The sequence below is a fragment of the Globicephala melas genome, chromosome 5, assembly GCF_963455315.2.
Source record: "Globicephala melas chromosome 5, mGloMel1.2, whole genome shotgun sequence".
NCBI lineage: Eukaryota > Metazoa > Chordata > Mammalia > Artiodactyla > Delphinidae > Globicephala > Globicephala melas.
In genome coordinates, this window is record NC_083318.1 from 46,980,965 (window position 1) to 47,000,816 (window position 19,852).

General features: G+C 35.6%; 1 protein-coding gene across 2 annotated transcripts in view; it reads left to right on the forward strand.

Annotated features, from left to right (window-relative positions):
- The window catches only part of SLIT2 (slit guidance ligand 2), a 382,749-nt gene that overhangs the window by 14,290 nt on the left and 348,607 nt on the right, over positions 1–19,852 (forward strand). For both annotated transcript variants that reach the window (XM_030864309.2, XM_030864311.2), the window contains exon 4: positions 2,575–2,646. In XM_030864309.2, coding sequence (XP_030720169.1) covers positions 2,575–2,646 — 72 coding nt within the window. The remainder of the gene's footprint in view (positions 1–2,574; positions 2,647–19,852) is intronic.

Consider the following 19,852-nt stretch of genomic DNA (forward strand, 5'->3'; position numbering starts at 1 on the left):
AACAACCACTAAGAATTTGAAAAAAAATTGAGAAAAGACACTGCTTGCACCGTATCTGAATTATCTACTTTCTTACAGTATCTGAAATGAGACCAATGTAGACCCATTAACAAGAAATCTAGTAGCAGCCCTCAGTCACTTGGGTATCTGAATTTGTTTCACCATATTGAATTCCTTCCAATTTCTAGATGATGTTGAGAATGGCATGGCTGGGGGAGGTTGAAGGAAGGGAAAGGAGGCAATTGCTGTATAGAGCACATGAAAGCAGGTTTGGTGGCGGGTCTTAGGTTATCTGGAGGGTGGCATAAAACCTAAGGCAGGTACCTTAGGGAACATGCCTGGAGAAAGTTGCCTGAACATAAAATGCACATGCTAGGATTTTGCTGAACTATATCATAATGCAAAGAGCAGTTTTTCCTAAGGACCTAATAAGTGCCGGGGAAGAAGGAAGGAAATACACAGATATGGCCTTTACACTTGAAGAGTTTACAGTGTAGTGGGAATCAGACCAGTGTGTGAATAAATATAATATAGTGTGAGGGACTCTTATTTATCAAATACTATGGGCATATGGAGACACAGGCAAGGGAGGAATCAACTTTAGGAGAATCAGGGGAATTACACAGAGGATGTAAGAAAGTACCATTTGGAGAAAAGGGAAAGCTCTGTACAGAGAGTTGCCTGTGCAGGGGCTGGGGACCTGAAGGAGCGTGCTTGTTTTGGCTGGAGAATCATGGACGATGTTTGTTAGTCCAGTGGTTTGGATCAGATTATGAAAGCACATCTCTGTCATTTCAAAAATTGCAATTGCCTATTTGGACAATGGGGAGTCTTCCCTAGACAAATTCTCATTAGCCCTGTTGTGAATACTTGTAATCTGTTTTTTCAGACAAAATATAACAAGGTCATCATTAAGTTATATTTTATTGAAAATGTTTAATAGTAGACTCTGGAAGTACTCTTTCCTCAGAACCATGCCTGGCAAAGAAAAAAAAAAAAAGCTTTTGGTTTCACTTTACAGTTAACCTTGTTAAGTGCTTTATTCATCAAAATTAGTGTAGGTGAAAAGTAAGTCCACCCTTTCACTACTGATTTTACTATTTTTCCCTCTGATTGTCTCAGCATACATTTTTATGAGCAAACATTTTATTAAGTGCTGAGAGTATTTCTATAGATGACCAACTTCTTAATAATATGAGTTATGTAGCAAAAGATGGTAAGCATAGCTATCATTGCCTCATGGCGTTTTAGAGTTGGAAGAAGTTCTGAAGTTCACCTTGTCCAACTTTTCACTTAATGCAGAATTTCTTTTTATTACATCCGTTGCAGGGAAAAAAATGCATAGCCTCTGCTTGAATATATGTGGAGTAAGGAGTTGAGAGCTTCCTAAAGCCGATCATCCCATTTCTTAATATCTTTTATACTTAGAAAGGTCTTCCTTATGATCTACTTTCTTGAGTTATAATTACTAGTGCTATTCCTGCCCTCTAGAGACTAAATAACTGTAATTCTGCTCCCATCTGATGACTGTTTAAATATGTCATCATATTTAAAAGGGGGCAAGATTGATATGCCCTCTTTTCCTGCCACCTTAACATTTATCTTTACCACAAGAAACACCTCAAGTTTCTTCAGTGTGATGTTAGTTTCTGGACGTCCTTACTCTCCTCTAGAGCTATAGCAGCTTATAAATCATTTAAGTGTGCATTTTACATTAGCTTGTCATCATTTTATTTAAATTTGGGAAAAGTAGAGAGGATAGATATTTATTTTTACTGAAATGTTAAATTGTACACTTAAAACGAATGAGATTGGGATATGAGTACATGAAGGCCAGATTTTGCCACTCTTTAGTTAGTGTGCATAGTCCAAAAGAGCTTAGTTATGTAGTACCGGGGCTTAAATTGAGTTAGAGTTGCAATCAAGTTCTTTTCTAAAATATTTAAAACATCCCAATATCAGTTAAACATTAAGAAAACATTACTTAAACATTTTTGCCCTCATTGTTAGTTATAACTCAGCCTCATTCAGTTAAGAGTCAAGAACTGTGGATTGAGGTTTTCTTGTGATTTTGCCTAGAGGTAGAAACCATGCTGACACTTTCTTATACATTTTTCTGAAACTAAATGAAAAGCTAAAAAAAATGAAATTTCCACCTCCCCTCAGTACCTTGGCTGAAAATTTAGGTCGTTTGGGACAGCGTATGAATTATTTTAGGGCACCATTTAATATGGTATTTCTGCTGTATGTTGAACTTGCCTAACCTAGACACCAGAGTCTGAGTCCAGAAATCCTGTTTCATTGCATCTGTGCTGGTTGACTGATGTTGCAGGGGATGTGAATTTAGAGTTTAGGCCCCAGTAATCATCATCTGAGTAAGCACAATGGAAAATTGCTTTAAAGAGTCATGTAACAAAAGGTGTAACCAACTTCTGATTTTCAATGCTTGAATTCTCTTGAATGTCGTTTCATTCTTTCCTGAAATACAGGATGAGGCATGACACTACCCAATCACAGTCTCATTGTTGGGTACTTTCTATGTAACATATGCTTTGTTTTTGTTTTTCTCAAAAGGCGTTTAAACAGAAATCACCTTCAGCTGTTTCCTGAGTTGCTGTTTCTTGGGACTTCGAAGCTATACAGACTGTAAGTAGACAGAAATAGTTATTGTTGCTTTGGGTAGTACCTCGCGTTTTATTAAATGTATTTTGGATCTGTTTCCTTATGCTTTCCTGGAATCTATTCATCTATTCATCCGTAGATTAATGGATTAAAAGTTTGCCTTTCTTTCTTTTCTTCTTTTCGCTCTCTTTTCTTTTTCGTTTTTTTGGAAATTTATGATTGGTTTTCCAGTAGTTCCAGTTCTTTTATTTGGTTAGCATTTACTGATTCGTGTATATGTTATTGTAATTGTATTATTCTTTTTTGGTCCTGATGGGGAGATTTACCAGACTTCTTTATGGAAACTTTTGATTAAGTTCTGAAGGGGAAGATTGCCACTGCACTTCCTCTTCAGAGGAAGTTGGCAGTGTTTTCTTGTAAAGTTGAGGTTTTTAATGTCAGCTTTTTTGATATTGTTTCTGTATTCACATAGTGTTTATTAGTCTGGAAATATTATTATAAGGTATTTAAAGAGGACTGTAAATTTCCTCTTAAATGTTCCTTTTAAAGCCAGAATTCCAAACTGTGCAATATGAACGACTGTAAGGGTTTCATATCAAATACGTCATTGACTGTTAACAGAAGTACTTTGGAAGGAACGTAATGTGAGTTTTAGGCAGAATCGCTTTTTCTTTCCTGGAATGCTTGTTCACTGACCTAATGTGCATAGTGAAAATATACTTTTGAAAGCTTTTAAAATTAGATTTTCAGCCACATGAATGATTTTGTGCAGATGGGAGATAAGCTACAAAGTGTTGGAAAAATAAATAACAATGATTATTGATGTTTGTGGATGTTGTGAAAAATCGTTGGGATATATAGAATAAATTGCTCAGCCTGGCTCCCACCTGGATGGTGGGGAAAGTCCCATATGGTCATGCTTGTGGGGTAAGTGAAGAGATTGCTTTTTCTGAACTTGACTTTGTAGCCACGGCTTCGTGGTAGCCTACTAGTTCAATATTGTTGTTATGAATTCCAGAAGTAGGAAGGCCCTCTTCTCACAGCCCTCCCCCGACATTGTATCTCAGTTAGGCTCTGTGTTAGGTCCTCCTGACACCTTAGCTGACTATAGAGAGAATTTTCTCAGCAGGTGAAGGTGGAGCCAGCTACATACCAGGTCTTCTCTCTAGAGTTCTTTCCTGATTATGTTCCTCTAAGGATAGCCAAAGTCACCTAGCAGTATTTCTCCTCTGCGTTGTGTTCCCTGCTGGTTAATTGACCCAATTTAAGTAAATTTAAAAGAATCAAATAAAGAAACCTTGAGACCGCCTTTTTAACAAGAATTCTCTAAGGACTATTTTTACCAAGGAAACTAGATGTAGGCTGTTATGAAAATTATATGTATGAATATAAATTGATACTTGTATTTAATTATTTGTGCTTAGTTTGCAAGAAGGGCTACAGAGATGGTTTTAATAGATTCTACTTTCTGCTTTAACTTTTTTGATTGAGGGGATTTTGTAGAATTGATTTCAAAGCTAGTATACATTGAGTGCTATTAAATTACTACTTTGCTCACAATGTGCATATAAAAACAATCCACGTTGTCTAGAAAATTTTCTGTTTCCTATGTAGCTGTGAAAATATAATTTAAATGGAATGACTGTTATAGCTAGAATTAAAATTATTAAGCTGAAGAGAGGAAAATATAGGAAGTAACTTTAACACTGTCTCTGAGAAACTAGAATGTTTGATTTTTAGTCTGGAAGTACTTGGATTAATTTTCTTAGAGGGATTCAGGTGGTATAATCTAGTGCAGAATCACTTATCAGCAAATTATATTCTGTTCAATATTTTGCCCCCTTTTACAATGTCATATAATGGACCAAGGGATTTTCCATTATGTTTTGTTATGATTTTATAACTTTATGAAGCTGCTGTATGAAAGAAGATGGCTCGGAATCCTCATGTGAGTTAAAGAAACAGAACCCATAAAACTATAAGGCAACATTTTCTAGTTAATTAAAAGCATGTTAACAAGTGGGGCCATAGGCAGCTAGAAAATGTGTTCAGAGTCATGTTGTGCCTGTTTGGCTCAAAGGATTTCCCCTGGGGAGTAATGGAAGATAAAATTTTGTTTCTGATGTGGGACTAGTTGCAAGAGGGACTTGAAAGCTTTGATTTCCTGAAGTTAGAGCTTGATGGCTTAGTGTTCAGTACTGATTGTGACTTGACACCTGACATAGACACTGGATACACATGGAAACATAGAGGTGTAATTTTTTTCTGCGTCAGGAAAAAGGAATCTTCTTTTGGGTTGAGGCACTGTTCTCTCACCTGAATTAGACCTAGTGGATTGTTAGCAATGATCTTTCTCTTAAGAGGAAAGTTATAAGCTACATGTAACCAGTTTTTTATGATGGTGATCACTAACTGATTAAACAACCACCATTAAGAGTATTTAATAAATAAAGGAACAAAAGCTTGTGAAGCTAGCTGCCTGTCTAGTTTAATTTCCAAGAGGAAGGATGCAAGTTCAAGTATTCTTCATATGATACAGGTGCCTACTAGCTAACTGGAAACAACTGTTCTAACAGATGGAAAAATATGCACAAATCTACGTACAAAAATGTCCTTTAAAATGTTCATTTAAAAATGAACTTTTCTTTCACAAGAAGGATAAGTGACCAAACAAAAGATACAGAATTTTGGACAAACAACAGGACAATATGTTGTGACAGGGAAAAGTCCACTGGTAGCTGTATTTGCATATCAAATGATCTACAGTTGCCCTGCTGTATAATTCAGTAGAGCCATACACATCTAGAATTCATGAAAGAAACAAATTTAGATTTATTTTCTCTTTATAAATTGATGCATAATGCTAATTCGTACCTCTGGTTCTTTTCCTAACTTATTTTATCTTTTACCCTTTCTTAATACTATTGTTTCCTGATACATAATCAATGAAAAAGTTTACTTGTTTTACTATATAGTTCATACACTGATGTTTGACTTTTATCATTGTTTGCTTAGATTAAATCTAAGCAAACTGGACATTATACAGATTTTCTTTGTGCCTCTGTAATGAATAATCGCCATTTGACTCTTGGCTGAAAATGAGATGCCAGGTGAAGAAGCACACATGCTTTTTAAAAAAAACTCTAAATGCAGTATAAAAGAAAAAGAGGGTACACTGTATATGAATTATGATTCGACACGGTTGGTTGCTGCTAGCGGCCAAATATGCTTTTCCTTTGCTGTCTGCTCCAATTTCTCTTTGGACGGGTTGAGAGAGCACTCCATGTTCAGGTCAAGATGTTTGCTCAGAAATAGTAGTACAGTTGCAGCTGTGTTTGTTGGAGCAGGAGACTAGTTTAAATAGCATTACCATTTATCCAGTCCATTAACAGAACTCTGTAAAATAATACCAACTCTGCATAAACTACAGGACAGTGTAATAAAATTACAAGCGCTTGTTGACAGATGGAAAGTGTAAGTAAAGAAAAAAGAAAAGTAAAGGGCCATAGGTTGGAGGTTAAGAGACAGCACATAGTTTTCTTAGCTTATGTAGATACTCTGTCCTCCCCCTTTGCTCCTCCTCCAAAACTGAGGTTGCACTTTTATTATCAGTTTAAGAGTGGAGAACATGATTTTCAGAACAATTAGGAGCTGGTTAACGGACAGAAATTTCAGTGACTTTTGAAATGGTTGATTATGATTGAAATTTATGAGTAGCTTATACAGATGTTCCTGAAAAACATAACCTTAAAGGTGACTTACCAGCTAGAGTTTGCAGCCACTCATCTGGGCTCATTAGAGAGGAATTTCATTGCTAGTACTGTGGTTAAGCATTCCGTTACAAATATTTGTTTTGTGGTTTTCAGTTTATTTCTTTGAGTATTATATATTTACCCAGACTTCTAACATAAGCTTAAGTAGCCAAACCACGGTGCAGAAACTCATTTTTCACTTGTATCTACTAAAACAAAGCAAAACTAACAAACAAATACATAGGTCCCAGTGATTCATTTTTTTTACTTCTTTAAATAAAAACTCTTTATTTCTGGTTAACAAGCGGTGTTTCCCTAGAGACCTTTGGAACCACTAAATTATCTAACATTATAAGTAGTATTTTTAAAGCCAAGGACTCTTTTTATGGCCTAGTGACTCCTTACCTGAGACAAATAAATTTTGAGCGCTTAATTCAGTTGGTCAGATCACAATTCCTTTGCTGTTGGATGGGATCTCAGATTCTCCAGATACTCTTTGATAATAATTATTGGGAGTATTTAAGAGGAAAACGTAATTTCTATTAAGGTAAAAATTGATTTGTGAAACATAACAAATATACAGTGAAGCTGTCCTTATTTCCCTTTCTCATAGAAGGAGCCTTAGCTTTTGATTTTGCTTTTTAATAGTTACAAGGGTAACACATGCTTATATTAAAAAGGTTTAGGGGACTTCCCTGGCAGTCCAGTGGTTAAGCCTCTGCACTTCCACTGCAGGGGACTCAGGTTCGATCCCTGGTTGGTGAACTAAGATCCCACATGCCTCGTGGCCAAGAAAAAAAAAAAAAAGGTTTAGACAGTTCAGAAAAAGAGAAAAGTAAGTGGGAATAGAAATTATTCATGATCTCACCATTCAGATATAACCGCTAGTATACTTGACAATTATTAGTAGATTAGTTTTCTTTTTCTTTTAATTATGCTATAAATGCTGGTATACATGCATTATAAAAACAGTTTTTTTAGTATCCCCAGGGTTTAGTATAAGGCTTGACCTTTAGAAAGCTCTCAGTGTTTGATGTATTGAATTAAATCTCCATTGGGCTCAGGGTTTGTAACTTGAATGAGCAAATAGTAACACTGGGAAGGTAGTATGAATAATGGGGAACCAAATTAAATTTAAAGGGTACCTTGGCTAATTAAACGTTTGTCCCCTTAGGTTTTCTAAACATTGAAGCGTATCGGTAGACACTGAAAAATCAAAATGATCCATTTTCCATCTAAGCAAAATATACCTTAATACTGCACTTATATAAAACTAACCTCCCCCCTCCCCCAGTTCTCTGATGCCAATTAAGTGTCAGGATTCTTGGATTCAAGGATAAAAGCAGAAGAGAGCCATGGTGCCTGTGTCAGAATTCCTCTTGAATTAATTTCTGCCAGCTCTGATTAAAGTGTGGGCTCCTTAGAGGTGTCAGGTGTGTAGTTTCCTGCTTCATTTTACTCTTGGTCTGTTTGGCCCCTGCCACAGTAAATCCGACAGTGGTAGTGCAGGAATTGCAGGTTATAGTTGCCAAGGTTACTGTGGTCCCACCAGATCGACATCATTAATCATCCAGGGAGCTGCCATGATAGCTGCCGCTGATCTCTGTTGCCGAGACTGCTAGAGAGCTTCAGGTGCGGAGAAGAAAAGTTGTTCGGAGGTGGTTTGTCTGTGTCATCATTTGATGCAAGGATACACTATTTGTATTGTTAATACTGATACCTTGCTAAGGGGAACAGATTGACTCTTTATCTTTGAAAACAAAGATTTCATATGAGAGATAACACTTAGGAAGGTGTTAACTGTCAGTGATTAAAACCTCAAGTCCCTTATTATTTATTAAGTAACTTATTAATTACTTATTATTACTGAGCCCAAGGGACTCTGATCTTGCCACTTAAAAAAACAGATATATGAGGAGTATTTCATTGAAAGAGATTACTGTTATATAACCGAAGGTTTGTTTTTAAATAGGTAGACAAAACACTTCATAGACTGATATCTGGACACACTTCAGAGTAGCCATTACCACTTGCCACGAAAAAAAATTAGCCAAGCCATTGAATAGGACTTTTGTTTATAAATCAACATGCAATCGTATGATTTAGAAGTTATAAAAGCAGTGAAGATTAAGACTGTATTTGAGATTTTTGCCAGGCCTCCTGTGGGTAGTTTTTACTTCAAAGGGATCACTAATAAAAGACTTGTTACTGGAGAACGTCAGAAATCGGCAAGTTTCTACTATTGCCAAGCCACCAACTAGACTTTTTGAGTGTGAAATCCACAGCATAGTTCCTGGCAGAGGAAAGTCAAGTGCAGAAAGGTCTTTCCCACTCAAGTGTACTAGTTTAAATAGTTGCTTTCCCAAATGTAAATGTTTCTGTTTCCACCAGCAAATATTCATGGTTAGCCAACTTGAATTTGGCGAATCCTGTGATAGGTGCAGGGGAGAAAAACTGGCATGGTGTGTGGCCCTCTGTAATATGGGACATTTGTTGACCTCAACCATTGCTAACATCTGACCTGTAATATGTAAATTAAAGCCTACAATGTTCATGGAGACTGTGTTTTTTTTGAAAGATGAGTTTAAGTATATGGTTCTCATGTCAAAAAGATATTATTCAATACACATCATCAGGGAATATTTTAAAATTTGACTATAAATCATAAAATTGCCACTGCCATCTCAAGATTACAATTTGGGGACTGAAGTTTATATAAATATTAATTCTAGGAACAAGTGTCCATAGTGTGTTAGTTCTAATGAACTAATTTTAATGTGTTTACATTATGTTTTAAGACACTGAAATCAATTTATTTTATGAGAGGTTGCATAAAATACTAGTGTTTAAATGCCTACTCAGGTATTAGTAGCTTTGCTATCTTTGTCAATCAATGGATACCTCTGGAGATAAGGTTCCTTATCTGTAAAATGGGGATGATATTTACCTCCTGGGAATATTTCAATTCACAAGATAAATTCTGTATTCAAAAGAACATTGTCAACTTTCCAGTATGATAGAAATGATGCTTGTAGGATTATCATCCTCTCATTGCAAAATAGCATGAAATAATAGTCACAGATGTCCTTGCAAGTTGCCCACAGTCAGCAAATCTCCCAGTTCTCTTTCACGTCTCTCTTACATTTATTCTCAGTGTAATAACACATACATAAGCATAACCACATTAATTTTTTAACACTGCAAATTAGCATAAAATGTGCATTTGCATCATTCCAATTCTCCTTACTTGGCAACACAAGTTACATTAAGGCCAGAATGTTTTTAATGAGATCTCTTACCCACTCCCAGTTGATGATTCATATAATTTTAAAACTCTTATATAAAATGAATCAAGGATAGAAAAAGAGGCTGTGATTCAGGAACTATTTATGTTAGTCCACATATTAAATTGTCGTTTTAATGATGTGTTGTCTTGAATAACAAAATGAAGGAAAAATATGAATTAGTTAGAAAATGCTGAGTAAACTCCTTAAGGTATAGGTAAACTATATTGAAAGTTATTCAGAAGATTTACGTTGTGTTGCTAAAGAACATTTTTATTACTAAGATTTCAGTTTTAAAAACAATTAGTTCATTGAACTTATAATATACAAATATGATTTGATCTGTGGAACATCCTGCCACCTTTACATAAGCTGCATGTGTGGTTTTCAGTGCATTTTTAGACTAAACATTTTGTCAAAATGCAGTTCAAATTGCAAACTGTTTAGCACTTTGGATTTAAACAATGATTGATAATGAGATAGCTTTGAGCCTGAAGTTATTTTTATTTTGTCTGTTTTTATTATAACTCCAATACTTTTTATATGTACATAAGCTTTGCAGTCAGATGAATGTGTATATGTCCTCTTCATTACCTGTTACCCACAACCAAGTTATTTGCTATCAAGGAATTATTTATAGAGGGTTAACCTTAAAACATTTGATAAATTGTGATATAAGAAACTTAGGGCAAGAGTTTAAGAAAGCCTAAACTCTAGAGAAGGAAACAATGAAGAGTAAAAAGTCCAGTCTTTGGCAATACCCATGGTCTAGGGTACAACATGGCTGTGTGAAATGTTATTAAGAGAACATCTGTGCCTCTTGAAATGTCCCCCAAATGAATGTGAACAGCTAAGTATGGCAACTTGATTTAAGTGTTTTATAAAAAAGATGTAAAGAAAAGAGAAATAAATAAGTCTGGAAACAGAATGGAAAAAGATAGCTTTGCCCCCTCATGATAGGTTTCTTCTACTAGTGAAAGATTAAAGCTTGAAGTATGTGAATAGCTGAGAATAGCACAGAGAAAGGTTGATTGCTTCCCCTCCAACAGTTCCAACTGATTGAAAAAAGCCTAAAGTTTTGTTTGTTCTATGTCTTAAACCATCAGAATTCTCTTTTAGGACCAGAGGAATGCTCTGGAGGAAAAGAATCCAAGGATAAAAAGTCATTGCAAGCCAACAATTGTTCCTAATCCTCACAAAATGCTGGAGAAATTAAATTTATTCTTTATTGCTCAAAGTGTTACCTAGGTCACTGGGCGATGGGAAAATTGCACTGGAAGTAGAGTAGGCGCAAGCTTTGTTTTGTGTCTAGATGCTTAACCTTAGACACGACAAGGCATCTTAGAGTGTGGTGGGAACTTGGTTCAGAGCATTAACACCAAGACTTTTATTACCCAGGATTTATAATAGGCTGTGCTGTCAGGAGATGAAAATGTTGTGTTTACATTGCAGTGTTAAATGATCATTTAATTAACACCTAAGGAAAAAAAAAGTTGTGAAATTCTTAGCAGCTTTTACTGTTGGTTTCCTGGGAGGTTTTAATATCCGAGTTTCATTGAGATTTCTTTTTGTTAGTAGAGACACAAAAGACATTATACACTTTTTAAGGAAGACAAACAGTTTAACCTTGACCCTTTTTTTCCTAAAATATTAATTTAAATTACATTTTAAATCTGGTGTGCTTATTTAAAAGGTTTCTAGATTCGTATCTCAAAAGTATGTCTTAATTAAACACTATTTCTATGTAAACATCTGGCATTTAAATGTTATTTAATTTACATTCTAAACTTTCTGCTGTAAAACATTTGAAATTGCCAATTAATTTACCTTAGGTGTAATATATTTACAGTATTAACTATATGAATTTTACATCTTTTAAACTACCACTATAGTTACATTGTTTTAAGAATAAGGGTCAAAATAGGTAAACATTGTCAAATGATTCTAGGGGCGGGGGTCAGGGGTTGAGGTACATTGTTATTATATTATCATCATCATTATGTAATTAGAGATCATTATTCTCATATGATGCAAGAAGTTTATACATAGACAATAGGAAGAATGATGCCATTAATATGAAAATTCAGATTTACTTCATTAATTGCTAAAAGATTTGATGCTGTCAAATGCCTTCACTTATTCCTGATCTTTTATAAAAACAATTCCCTAAGATAGAGTGGTCTTGAGACAAATTGATAATATTTGGACAATATAATATGTACTGCCAAGGGTAGCCGCATACTCAGTAACACTGTCTTTTTCTAAAAGAATTATTAAAAAATTTATATCTGTTACTCTTCTCATTTTATCTAGGTATGCAACTTCGTATTTTAATATATGAAATATTAAAAAATATTTGTTGTTACTTGCTGTTAAAGTAAAAACTTTCTTAATTTTTCCAGAAATGATTATACCATTATAGTGTAGTTTTTGTAAGTACACTATTTTTATTCATATTGCAACTAAACATGTTTATTCCCATTTTTTTTTAAGTTTAAATTCAAATGCCTCAGGATAAAACCTGCTTTCTGTATTATTCATGGTAAAAGAGTGCAAGGAGGCTTGAATGTTATTAAAATCTCTTAATAGAACACTACCAAATGTAAAATAGATAGCTAGTGGGAAACAGCCACATAGCACAGGGAGATCAGCTCGGTGCTTTGTGTCCACCTATAGGGGTGGGATAGGGAGGGTGGGAGGGAGACGCAAGAGGGAGGAGATATGGGAACTGTATATGTATAGCTGATTCACTTTGTTATACAGCAGAAACTAACACACCATTGTAAAGCAATTATACTCCAATTAAGATGTTAAAAAAAAAATCTCTTGCCCTGCTTTGAACCAAGAATTATATTCTCATTCACAAAATACTACTCAGCATTACATAGCCACTTTGTACAACGTTATATGCTCTCCTTACTTCTATCAAGTTTCAGCATTTCTCTAAAACTTTTCTCTTTTTTTCTTAACCCACGTGATTTTTTTTCTTCCCAAAGCTGTTTCTCCATCCAGAGTCTAGTAACAAAACCCCCAAGTAGGAATATTGCTTTAAATGTTATCTCCTTTACACACATACCCACATTTTGATTGAGGTAGTTATAAGACACAAAATGCTCAAAAGTTAAAAGGTATGAAAGAGAGAGAGGAGTGACGATATCTGGTTACTTAAGATACTGGATAACTAGTATATTCTAAACGATGTAGTTCTTTATACCAATTGAAATTCCAAGCCAACTAGGTGCTGTGTGCAGGTGTGTATGTGTGTGTGTACACGCGCACGTGCACGTGTGTGTGTATAGTTGGAGATGGGGATACTGAGAGCTAGGGAAACAAATATTTTGTGAATGTTCAAAAATGTTTGAAGAATAAATAGGTAGGGAAATTATAGGAAATTTCATTTAACAAATTGTTGCTTTTACACTAAGAAAGCAACGATATGCTCTTATATGAGAAAAAGTCAGTGTTAAACCTTTATGCATTAATTATTTGGAATCTCTAAGTAGAAACCAAGGGGAAAGATTTCAGGATTTATTTTAGATAAAGTCTCCAGGTTTGCCTCTTAAGAATAGTAATAACTATTCTAAATACAAACAATTACACTGTAACAAATATGTTTGATAGTTATTCTATTAAAACCACTGCTTATAAGAGATTGGGAGATACAATATCTAGAAATACTCTAGTCCACTCTGCGGGGATTAGGTAGTTAAAATTAACTTCCCTTTTGCGTAAAACTCTTTTGCCTGACTTTCAATCCCCACGACAATCTAGTTCTGCTTTAGACTTTAACTTTCTCATGGCTGTCACAGCATATATGCTATGTTCCAGGCGAGCACATTTTCCTGTTACTGATTGGAAATTCCCAGCACATTTCTGGACTCCTTCCTTGCTTCCAATTTGGAGTAGCCTAGTCTGCCATCCTCATGTAAGCCTCACCTCCTCTATCAAACCTTTCTCAACTGCTTTCGTTACCTCCAAATGATCATTAATTATAATGTAGTGGTTCTGAGTACAGACTGTTGACTCAGACTGCCAAAATTTGAATCACTTAATGGGTAAACTTGGGAATGTCACTCAATTTCCTGCCCTGTGCCCCAGTTTTCCTTCTTGTAAAACGAGGATGATAGTTAGAACTTACCTCATGGAGGTGTTGTGTAGAATAAATTATTCACTAAATGAACAAAGCTTAGTATGATGCTTGACAATAGTAAGTGCTAAGTATTTTTTGTTTTTTATTATATGGGCTACCATGATTATTATCTGTCTCATACAATGTGCTGTTCGGTATTATTTTCTATTCAAAACATGTGTTAACTTTGCCAAGACTCCTGTCTTACATTTGTCTTTGTTTTACATACAGCATCTAGCCTAGTGCAGGCTGATTAATAAATACTTTCCAACTGAATGCTTGATGGAACTCCGCCTGAAAAAGACACTAACAATAGTTTGAATTAGGAATGAAATATATGTCATGTGGATCAGAAGTCAAAAGACATACTAGTTGTATTCCTAACTCTGCTGGTCACTAGCTGCAGATGCTAAGTAAAGGTACTTGATTTGAGGACCAGTTTCTTGGCTTATAAAAGTATTTGGTAGTTCATATAAGAGAGAGACAAGAATTCAGCATAACGTCTCCTGGTCTTTAGGGAATGTGCAAACATAACTGAGGGAAGAAGAGGAAATAAAAATGTATCAAAGATTTGCTCTAGCTCTTTTTCAAAAATGTATAGGGAACTCTTCACGGGACTTGCAAGAACTATAATGGTGGAATTATTCATGGTGATAAACCAGGAATAAGATGATGAGATTGTGAATGAATGATTTTGTTCTCTTTCCTATTTGCAGTTTAAAAAATAAAAGCAGTTTCTGTATGAGATAAATATAACCTGCTTACATTTTGCATGGCTTTGCTATTAAATGTAAATTGTTTGAAGACTTAGGTTAAAAAAAAAAACAATTGAAGGAGATTTGGGAGATTTGATGGTTATGAAGTATTAAGTGGTTATCCTGATACTTGATAATCCCTCAATATGAGATAAGTGGTGTGTAATTGAAGTAATTTCAATAATCACCTGCCTCTCAAACATCACTAATGGTAGCATGAAGAAATGAGTTAAAAATCAAACAAGGCAAATCAAGGGAGAATAATGGTTGACGCAGGTGTTCATGTTCATACTTGTGTTATCTTTTGATTTTAACAGGTTTGTGAGCAGGGGCCTTCATTTTCTGTAATTCACCCTACTAAATGGACTGTGCACCCTGGACAATTAATTTTCCTGACTTTTTGAGGATAATAGAATGTATAGAACCCAAATACTCTGAAGGCAACTGAAATCTGAGTCTGTTTCTAAAAGACAGGCTCGCTCTCAGAGTTGGTGTGGTTTTCTTTCCCTCTCTTTAAGGAGAATGAATTCCGCACATAATGAGTAGTTTCAAGAAAAGTTGTTAATCAGGTAGTCCAAGTGACCACCCTGGATTCTTTTATTACAGAGGAACTGATGGAATGAGAAGGCAACATAGTTACATTTGATAAAAGGAAATACCTTTTTTCCTATCCCCACCCACCATGTAATCCTCTGGAATTTAGTTGACTCGGGAAATTACTGCAACGCGGGAAATTACTGCAGTGTGAGAAATTACTGCAGCAAATAGCCTGTTTGGAAAAGCTAAGTTGGACAAAAAAGAATAACACTTGTAGCTACAGTAATTACATTAAAAATCACAAAGTGTATTACTCAGAGTATTTCAGGGCAAGAGTTTTCACCTGAGGGGGTCTTGAAATAATTTTTCTTCTATTCTTGTTAATCTTATAGCAAAGAATTACACAATGGGCAGTACCACTGTTATCAACATTTCTTTTTGTTCTTTTCTGAGTTATCAGATATCATTCTGTTGCCTAAGATGGGATACTACATCAAAATCAGATGAAGAACTTGACCTCAATATGACAGAGGGGCAAAAAAGAATCATACTTATAAAGGAATGTTATTAAAATGGACAAATGTTATTCTTTTAACTCTTTCCCATTCAAAAACCATATGCTAATTTAAAGAGAGAAGAATGATATAAATCAACAATAATACAGTCCAGATATTGCTTTATTTTCTAAATTAAGTGACCAAGTTGAATAATGCTATTAAAGTATAGGTAAACACGTTTTGCTAGAGGTTTAGCTATTTCCAAATAAATGTTATATTCACATCATCAGTGTCATATGTACTTACAAGGTGTACTTACTTTCGTTGTATTTTTATAAGATGATTCAGATTTAGATTTTTATTTTAGGTATAGGTCTTCTCCCCAATTCTCAAGCATATGTTAATTTAGTGCCTTGTATTTGTTGCTATGCTGATTATTTTATATGTATTATATTTCAAAGCAGTGATTCCTAAAATGTGCTCTCCAATGATCCAAGAGCAAAGTATTCTGTGGTCAGATGTTTTGGGAAATAATGAAAGTCGTATCCCTGTGGTGACTGCAGTGGACACTTGTGTGTTAATCTCCAAGGCATCTTGCAATGAAGAAATCTGTTTAACTTAAAAAATTTGTTTCTCAAAGTTATTTGACTATACAGGCCCCCCTTTTCCCTGCTTCCCCCACTAATACCAGTTAATCCAAATAGCAAGAGCAGCCTTTAGCTGTTCCAAAAAATAACTACTTTTCATTCATTCTCATTGAGAGTTTTTAAAAATAAAAACTTTTAGTCATGGATTGTTGAAATTTAATATTATTTTTCTTGTACCAACATGGTCAGGTAAACAACTCTTTATAGTGCATTGGTCTAATAAATCTGTTCTTTTCAGCCCACCTTTGAAAGTAAACTTGGTATTCGTTTGTTAACTCTAGGGATGGAGAAACTTAGATTCTTGGGTAAGAATTTTGATATCTTAGCACTGGTATTTGCTTATGTGTGTGTGTGTGTGTGTGTGTGAGATATATAAAACCATTTGTTATATGTATACACACACACACACACACACACACACGTATAAGCAGATACCAGTGCTAAGGTATTGAAATTCGTATGCAAGGATCTAAATTTCTCTATCACACACACAGCGCCACTGAACTCTGTTTTAATGACTGAGAACATTTTATCACTTAACTCTTTCTCTTTTCCCTGATTTTGTCATTGTAACACCTGAAGCCCGCTGTGCACAGCATTCTTTAGCAACACAGGGAAGTCTGCATCCTCTCAGCTGGGTGTGAAGCTGCAGGAGTCTTTCTCACTCCACAGAGTGTTGAAGCTAAAAGTATTTTATATACAATTTGTAGTTGGTTAAGGGACTTTGAAATCAACATAGAGTTTCATATGTTCAGTATTTTCGACCAAAACCCATGTCTCCAAGGACTAAAGGACAAAATAATTTAGATTAGATTAGGTTAAAGACAGGAAAGAAAGAAAAAAGAAAAAAAATTAATAGTATTGAAATCTCCTAAGACAGTTTTGTACCTCATAGGTACCTCTCAACAGGATACTTATACTGGTCATTACAGAAAATTGTTGTCCTTTCTGTTAGTTCACCTAGCATGTTGCTTGAATGCCAATTCTTATTTATATTAAATAGGGAAAAGATATCAAAGAAAACACCAGGTTATGGCTAAAACATAACTACTTCAGAGCCTGATGAAATGGGTTTAATCGAAATAATCACTTCAAATTATTCAGCATTTACAAGCACATTCTTCAGATTTTATTATAAGCATCAAAATAATCCATTGCGTCATAGTTTGGGTTCCTTCTGTGTGAGGAAACCGAGTACCCCAACCCTGTCTTCCCACTTCCCTGTTTTTCTTTTATGCTCCATCGCCATCTATCATATTGTGTGTTTTACTTATCTGGTTGTCTTTCCCTCCCAATTAAAACGCAAGTTTCATGAAGGCAGAGCATAGTAGTAGTTGCGCAAGAAATAACAGTTGAATGAATGAATACAGGTTTTGCAGCAGACTGCCAGGATTTGAAGCCTAGCTTCCAAGCTTCCTAACTGTGTGACTTGGACGTTACTTAACCTCTCCACCTCAACATCCTCTTCCTTAGGTGGAAATAATTAGAGCATCAATGTCACCGAGTCACTGAGAGGATTAAAATATGTAACCTATCTGCCAGAGTTTAATTGATGTTAAATATTTTTCACAAAAACAACTCTTGAATGGGTTAAGGGCAAATAACCAAACATTTACCATTATCTATTAAAATTATTTGTTATTGCTTTTTGATTTTTGACTGAGTCTGCCCTTCCCCCCAAGCCCCTCTGTACTAGAATGGGAAGCCTAACTGTTCAGAGACACATCACAAGCTGCTTGTTCTTTCCTTCTTTCTTCTCATCTGTTTCATGAGTTCTCCATTTTCATGGCGTTCTCTACCTTCGCAGTCCTGCTTCTGGAATGTTGAAAGTCCCGCCTGGCTTTGCTACTAACCAGACACTGCTTTACTTCCTGTCTACAGAGACTGCTGCCATTCAGAGGGTGCCACCACCCACCTGGGGAGAGGGGCCCTTCCTTTGTGTGGCTGTGCAATACCAAACAGTAGATACCTGCCAATATGCAGGTGTTTTTACTGACTTTTTACCATGATCAATCCACCTCTAGCCTAGGGAGTTAAAGATATTTGACTAAGTCTAGTATATTATAGAAATAGTTTAATTTTTATATTATCCTTATTAGTTTGTTAACAAAATCCCCTCTGTAGGTTGTACACCCCTCCAGGGTTTGGGCACTTTCATCTCTATCACCATAGAGCAGTTTTCACAGATAGTGGACATGTAAATATTTGTAAGCTGAAATAAAAGTGCAGGCAGTACAAGGATCCACAGTCATCTTGCATGCCAAATGAGCTACCAAAAGCATCTGACGTTTTAACTTTTTAGTATCTTTGCATTTATTCTCCCTTGATAGTGTTTAAATTTAAAAAGAGTAGCAATTAGTAAACTTGTTCAATCAACATATCTTATGTCAATGTAAGATATGCACTTAAACATAGGTGGCTTTTTGTACCAGTTTCCTCACTGTGATATTGAGTGTCTAGAAAAGGCTATTCTACAGCATCTTTGATAGCATTTATAAATTCTTTCCTAATATTTTACACATTTGTGTGTGTGTGTGTGTGTGTGATTTTGTGTAATTTGCAAATAAAGCAATAGTGCTACCGAATTAACTACAAAATTGAAATTGCTAAAATAATAGGAAGCAATTGAGGCGGCTAGTTTCATCTCATCATTTTGTATCCTTGCTTGGGTTGCTAAGGCACAGCTCACACATTTAGTGTGCTTCCACAATTCTTTGCCATTCTAGAGCAAGTACTTCTGACATTTTGATTAGGCTTTTGTGTTTGGTCACTGTATTAAATTGAGCAATTTATTCCTTTCCACTTAAATTGTCTTCCCTGTACAAGGGATGGAGAGGAATTCACAGCGCCTGCACATAAAAGGCCATTATCTTATCTTAGCAATTCCAGCCCTATAGAGACAGTGCATCATGACAGCTCAGCTGGGAAGCTGGGAAGGGAAGTGTACCAAGGAGGGTGAGATACTGAGTGTGAGTCATTGATGAAGCCTATGACTGGGTTGGTGGTGAGTCCATCAGCAGCAGCAAAGGTTAGCATCCCTCTGCCGATCTTGGCCTGATAGACCGTTTAGCAGACAGACTGAAGTTTGCCCCCAGGGAGTGTTCTCTGCCTATAGTCTTGATTTAGTTGTAGCTTGTACAAACAACTCAGGAGACCATATTACACTGTTATTCTTCTTGCCCCAAATCAGAGCACCTTTTTCTCTTTTTTTCTTTTCATGGGATAAACACACTGATATTTCGTGTGTATGGCCAGAGGCAGGCTGTAGAACAAGTCTGTAGAAACTTTGGTGCTTTACTCTAATACAGCCTTCATTCCACAAATATTTTCTGATTGAAGGAAGTGGTGGTGAGAGGGTGGAAATGTTGAGGTCAGCTGTGTCACTCTCATGGATTCAGCACATGACCCAGGAGCTCTTCTCAGAGGTTTATTCGTATTAATAGTTACTCACTGGATCTTCAGCAATATGAAGGGGATCCAAATTACAGATGGGAAAACTGAGACCCAAAGAGATCATGTAATTTGCCCAAGTGGCAGGCTGGCATTTGATTACAGTGCAGTGCTCGTTACCACATGTTTTGACTGGACGGGGGTCAAGAGTTTCCGTTAATTAGGTAAAAATGCTACAA